The sequence below is a fragment of the Gossypium arboreum genome, chromosome 3 (genome assembly GCF_025698485.1).
Source record: "Gossypium arboreum isolate Shixiya-1 chromosome 3, ASM2569848v2, whole genome shotgun sequence".
NCBI lineage: Eukaryota > Viridiplantae > Streptophyta > Magnoliopsida > Malvales > Malvaceae > Gossypium > Gossypium arboreum.
Window position 1 is genome coordinate 129,713,330 of NC_069072.1, and position 7,108 is coordinate 129,720,437.

Below are 7,108 nucleotides of genomic sequence, written 5' to 3' on the forward strand. Positions count from 1 at the left end.
TTCCAAATTTTAACACTACAAACCTGCTTGCCCTCCAAATTTTCGAGTATTTGTCATTTTTCTATAATCATAATCAAAATAATTGAAATTAAATTCAATGGCTTTAAAATATGTTTTTGTGGGATATCCCTCAACTCAAAAAGAGTAAGTGTTACCACTCTTCATCAAAGAAAATTGGTCTGTGTTACTTTTTGCTTAACTTGTCATCTATTCGCACATCCAATTTTGCAGCTTCTTATTCATCTTGTTCCAACCATGTGCCTAAAGGTCCCTTTAAACCCATGTTTGATCCTGTAGTTATACTTGAACTCATTCTTGAACCTGTGCCTAAAATGTAAGATTTGGTAATGTATTCACACGGAGGAAGATGTTGTTTATGAACCTATGCAGGTCTAAGAGTCCAACTCAAATCATTTGCATGAGGTAACAATTTCTAACTGTCCATTTAAAGGTAAAATTGAATCTCATAATGACCAAGATCTTCCGATTGCCCGTAGGAAGGGAATTAGAAAATGCATAAAGCAACCATTATATCCACCAAGACATTCCAAGTATTTTTTAAGATTGAGGTCACTCATTCTAAAAAAAGATTTTTTATCTCTCAACAGAAGCATGTTACAGAACAATATGCAAACTAGCAATTATTCCCATAAATCCTAATATTCAACTTGTGAAAGAAAAGAAGATGCTATAATAGACTATGTTATCGGTAGATGAGAAGCATAATTGAAGTGGATAATGGTATTTGTAGTAGTTGTGTTATCGACATTAATAATTGTAGTATTGATAATTTTTATGTGAGGCAGTAGGAAGGAAGAAAAAAAAGGTCAAAGAGAAAGGGAAAAAATCAAATTTTGCTTATTTGAGCTTTGAAGGCTTTGATACCATCAAGAGACTGATAATAAGGTAGAATGAAACATACTTTCATTTATTGAAATTGGAGTATTTATAGAACAATACTCAACTAACAAGAATTCAAAATAAATCAAAACACAATATCCTAACAAAAAGAAATCAAATTTTATAAATTTTAATGAAGTCATGTACTGTTTGTTTCAACGACTAGCTGGAAAACTCATTTCTCTTAGACACAACTGAGTATAGGATATGAAGTTATTGTTATTAGTTAGTTTATGAATAATCTGAAGACTTTTCATCTAAAAGTAGCTCATTGAATGCTATAGTATCTCGCAGCTTGTCACTTCACAGTTCATTATGTGTTCGAGCTGATGCATTGTTGGCCAACTTGTAACACTCCTCAGCCTCCATGCTGCAAACACTAACATTGTTTCTCAAACTCTTGAACCTGTTTGATGTATACTCAATTTCTTTGTCTGATCTGAGAATCTTCAATTTGCAGCTAGCTTGATTTTCAACAGCTATTTTGAACTTCCAAAAGACTTCTGCTACTTCTGACTTCAACTTCAAGGATTATACGCAACAAAAGCTTGTGCAATCATCAATAAACAAAACAAAGTACATGTTGCCACTTAAGGAAGATGTCTTCATAGGTCCACATACATCAATATGGACCAAATGTAGTTTATCAGTGGCTCTCTAAGCTTTGTTAACTGGAAATGGAAGTCTTGTTTGCTTTCCAAGTTGACACACTTTACAAAAATCCTCATGCTCAACTATTTTATTAACATGCCCATTCTCTTACTTCATAACTTAGTTTCATCTATTGAGTTTGCATATGCTTTAAAAGTTGCTAATTTCCAGTCCACAACAAAACTTCTATCAGACATAGCAACTGATACAAGTTCACACCCACATGGATTAAGAATCAAACATTCTTTAACTTTAAACACATTTGAGTAACCTCTTTCAAGCAGTTGACCAACACTTGGCATATTTTAATCAATTTCAGGTACAAAAAGAACATCTAAAACAATCTTTGTACTTGATGGAGTGTTGATTAAAACATCTGATTTCCCTTCTACCTTGATGTACTAGCCACTTCCAACTCTAATTCTGGAGTTGAAACTTTTGTCAATCTTCTTGAAAAAGCTTGCATCTGAAGTCATATGATTAGTACAGCTGCTGTCAATGAGCCAGTGCTTTCTAATGTTGCTATTAGTTGCAAAACATGAGGCAATGAACATCAACTTCTCCTGAGCTTGGTTTCCATCAGCTGCCTAAGCTTGAGCATTATGCTTTTGTAATTGCCTTTTGTTTTTGCACAGCCTCTCCATGTGACCAAGCTATTTGCAGGCTCTACATTGGATATCTGGCCAAAACCAACAATATTTCTCCAAGTGAGTGTTCTTCTTGCAATGAGAACAAGATGGATACTTCTCCTTTCCACTGTCTCTCCTTTGTTTTTCTTTACTTTCACTCAAACTCTTGAACTTGTTTGATGTATACTCCTTTCCACTGTCTCTTGAGCATAGAGAGCATTTATCAACTTAGATAAAGAAATTGTTGACAGATCTCTTGAGTCTTCGAAAGAGGAAATCTTAGACTCATATCTCTCAGGGAGAGTGGTTATAACCTTCTCTACAATCCTGTTGTCACTAAATTGATCTCCCAGCAACCTTCTGCTGTTCACAACAGTCATAATTCTATCTGAATATTGCTTGACAGTGTCAATCTCCTTCATTTTCAAGTTCTCGAAATCCCTTCTCAAGTTGATGAGTTGTAGCTGCCTTGTCTTTTCTGAGCCTTGGAACTCCTCTTTCAGCTAATTCCAAGCTTGTTTGGGAGTTTCACCGGCCATGATTCTGGTAAAGATCACATCTGATACACCATTCTGAAGGCATGACATTGCTTTATGCTTCTTGGCACACTCCTCACTATATTACCTCATTTGAGCAATGGATGGATTTGCTCTCAAAGGTGGTGGCTCCCTAGCAACATCTATTACCTCCCACAAGTCAAAAGCCTGGAGGTAAGTCTTCATCTTGACTACCCAAATATAGTAGTTCTCTCCAACAAAGACAGGAGGTGGTGGTGGTGAAAAACTCCCTAGACATGTTAGCAGCTACAACAAAGAAACAAAGTTGGTTCTTTCTTTCTTGACAAGAAAATACAAACAAAAACAATAACCCTCAAAGATGACAGACTTTTGATTCCAATTGTTGGTGATATTGTCAAAGAAAAACAGAGAACAAGAAGCAAAAACATGCAGCGAAGGAGCTTGTATCTATTAGTTCTATCATTCAACAAGAAAACAATACATTTAAAGTTGAATACATCACCAAATACTCAACTAACCCCACTAATCTATCTCAATGCATCAACTAACTAAGCTGTAAAGTGTAAACATAACAAAACTAAGTTCCAAATGAACTAAACTAGTCTGCCATGCAACTCGATGAAACCTGCATGCACCAAGGCTTCAGCTGCATCTCGCACTTTGCCACTTCGCGGTGTCATTTCACAGTTCATCTCACAGCTTGTCACTTCGCGATTCATTATGTGTTCGAGCTGCTGCATAATTAACCAACTTGTAACAAATACATTGATGTTGATTATGCTAGATCAATTGTTGATAGAAGATCAATCGCAAGATTTTGCACCTTCTTTGATGGGAGTCTAGTGACATGAAAAAATAAAGTGTAGTAGCTCAGTAAAGTAAAAAGGCTGAATTTTGAGCAATGGCTCAAGGTATGTGCGAACTACTTTGGTTGAAGATCATTCTTAAAATATTTGAAAATTAAGTGGGATGGTCCTATGAAATTATTGGGACAGCAAACCTGCAATTAGAATAGCTCACAACCCAATAGAACATGACCAAACAAAGCACATTTAAATTAACAAACACTTTATCGAAGAGAAGTTGGAGAGTGAATTGATATATAAAGCTTACCAACGGCTTTAGTAGCTCAATTTTCCAAACTATTGTATTCAAGCTAGGAATGGAGAATATTTATTCACAAACTTGAAGGCAATTGCGGGAAATCTATAACTACAAATCCCTTGAATGTAGGGATTTAATTTAGGGATTTATTCACTGCTTTATTCCTTGTAATAAGGGTTTGGATATAGGGCATATTTTAGGAGAGATTAGGAGCAGAATTTTTGTAGATATTTTATTGATTACGTATTTACTTATTTCCATAATTAGCCTAGGATATGTACTATTAATATTAAGGATGAAATTGGGGCGGCTTTTTGCCCACCCTGACACTAAGTTTGACCAATTTTTTGACCCTGCTCTGATCTTGAATCTTAAAAAAATAAATTCTACCCAAACTCGAAATTTAATGAAAGACCCAACTTTACTCTAATTAAATTTGAATTCAACTTAATTGTTTTATTTTTATTTTGAATCAAATGAGATTACTTTTTTAATTCTTTTAACTTTTATTTTAAAGTAAATAAGAATTATTTTTTAATTTAGACTTAAATGTTAATTTGTTTATTTTAATTTATATATTTATTCATTGAAAGAAAAATTTTAATATATGTATATATATTAAAGGCATTTTAATAAATATCTTGGGATGGAGCGAGATGGATTTTACCTCAAATTCAAACCTGATCAAATGTTTTTATAATTTCACCCGACCCTATCTACCCCGGACCTAACTTTTTTTTAAAAAGAATCCGACTCTAACTGATCAAGTAGGGTCAGAACCCATCGGGTTTTTTTTAATCCCTAATAAATATCTACGTATTTTTCTCATCAAACACACTAGACTGAATTCAGAATTTTTCTTTTCAGTTTCTAACGCCTCTTTTCTTTTTCTCCCTACCTCAACAATATGGCAGTGCAGTTAATTGAGTGTCAACCGTTTCTTTTTCTTTTTCTCCTGCTCATTCTGCTGTTACTAGGATACTATATAGTAAAGCCAATAGACATCCAATAGGGCTCTTCTTTGGTGTCGATGCTATGCAGTTAACCATCTCGGAACTTTCACATTTTCTTTCCAATTTGATCTTTTTCTGACAGGAGAGCAAGAGTGTAGAGGACTTAGGTGATGTTATTAGAGAAGGGGGTGGAGCACTAGCAAAAGGGTTGTTCAGAGGAGTTACAGGCATATTAACAAAGCCTCTTGAAGGCGCAAAAAGCTCTGGTGTCGAGGGCTTTGTTCAGGGTGTTGGAAAAGGCATAATAGGAGCGGCCGCACAGCCTGTGAGTGGGGTTCTGGATCTTTTGTCAAAAACTACTGAAGGAGCAAATGCTATGAGATTGAAGATAGCATCAGCTATAGCTTCAGATGAACAGATCCTCCGGAGGAGGCTGCCTCGTGCAGTTACTGGTGATAGTTTGCTTCGGCCGTATGATGAGTACAAAGCACGAGGACAGGTACTTTTATGTTTTATTCCCTCTTCTCAGTACTCTGGTGTAGTTGGCTTTAAATACATTAGTAGGACAACTGGAAGAGACCCTTTTTCATTATAATTTTGGTCATCCATTTGCTCTTGCTGTTTTCAACTTGTCTGTTTTATTTTATTTCTTTTTGAAATTTATTTGGTGATCACCTGCTTGTGGTTTGAGTACTACTCTTTAGCCTACTGGCTTTTCTGTTCATCTTGAAGGTCATATTGCAATTGGCGCAATCAGGTTCTTTCTTTGTTGATATATTCAAAGTACGTGGAAAGTTTGCACTATCAGATGCATATGAAGATCATTTCATGCTACCAAAGGGAAAAATTATCATGGTTACCCATCGGAGAATAATATTATTGCAAGTAGGTCAATCAACTTTGCTGGAAAGTGGAAATATTTTATGGCTGACCATTACCTTCTCTTTTTTTTCTTTTCTTCATTTTTTGTGTTTTTCTGAACGTGGAGGTCAAACTCAAGGGATACATTGCATTTTTTTTCTTCTTCAGCAAACTTCTCTTATCACTCAGAGGAAATTCAATCCTATGAGGGATCCATGTTCAGTATTGTGGGATGTTCCGTGGGATGATCTGAAAACAATGGAGTTGACTCGGGGAAAGAAAGACCTACATAAAGCTCCACCTTCGCGGCTCGTACTCCATCTAAAGGCTAAACCAACAGAAACAAAAGAGCAAGTTCGTGTCATAAAATGCAACCGAGGTACTCATCAGACCCTTGAAGTTTACTCTTCAGTTGAACGAGCAATGATCACATATGGAAGAAACCTTTCAAAGGTTAGTTTCTGGATCACTTTTTATTTCATATATGTTCATCGTCGGTTTGTTCACGTGTAAGCATAGATGATGGTTTGATGCCATTTTAAGTACAGCATGACCTTGGATCATCAGTGTAAAGATTTAAGACTCTTTTCTTGATTCAGGAGCTACTGAAGAAGGCTACTAAACCATATTCTCCAGTTACTGATGGCACTGCCATTGAAATGATCCCTAAAGAAGTTGCTAGCAGCTGGTGTCCTCAATAGGTGGTGCGTATGCTATCAACTTTTGGCAACAGCAACAACTAACTTGGGAATCAATGGCAACAGACTTTTTGCCGATAAAAATGGTTTAAGCTAAGGTACGAAGTTGAAGCATCCATTTTCGAGCATTGAATGAGCTTTCAGACGAATGCGCCTTCATCTTCCACCAAGGATTCACTTATTTTGCAGTTTTGAAGGAATTAATGAAATGGTTAGTTTGCACTGCCCCATAGAAACATGGATATGCATCTTCCTTCCACCAAGTTATCTTCTATGCCAATCCAAAGTTTAAACAACACTAACAAATGTATAGTTTTTTTTTTTTTTTTTACAATTTTTGTACATCTCTATGGTATCACTTGTCAATGCACCATTTACAATTGTGGCTCATATCTGTCAATCCGTTTGATGCTTTTCTTTTTTCTTTTTTTAATTTTCATGATATTTTAGCCTTATTTAGGGAATTTGATTCCATGGTTATCTAAATAGACTGTATTGATTAGTTGAATCAGAAATTAGTTAGGGTATTGATTTGAAGAAAGGCTTTAGACAAGTTGTTTGGGGTACAGACTGATTGAACCGTTTTTAATATTTTTATTTTTTATAATTTTTTAATAATTTATTTAGTCGAATCATTTGAATTATTCGGACCGACAAATTAGTGGCCTAACCTGTTTAACCGCCTGTCTAATTTTGAAAACCTTAATTTCATGAAGAACGTCAAATACAATAAAATTTTCAGTATCCCAAATCCACGCTAGTTAAGTCTTATTCAACATCTATCCCTCCCCCCC

General features: G+C 35.4%; 1 protein-coding gene across 1 annotated transcript in view; it reads left to right on the plus strand.

The window, feature by feature from the left end:
- Nucleotides 1–6,317, plus strand: part of LOC108475934 (uncharacterized) — a 74,110-nt gene extending 67,793 nt beyond the window's left edge. Inside the window, exons 59-62 of the mRNA XM_017777938.2 lie at nt 4,898–5,254; nt 5,488–5,640; nt 5,785–6,069; nt 6,216–6,317. Coding sequence (XP_017633427.1) covers nt 4,898–5,254; nt 5,488–5,640; nt 5,785–6,069; nt 6,216–6,317 — 897 coding nt within the window. The remainder of the gene's footprint in view (nt 1–4,897; nt 5,255–5,487; nt 5,641–5,784; nt 6,070–6,215) is intronic.
- The last annotated feature ends 791 nt before the right edge of the window (nt 6,318–7,108 follow it).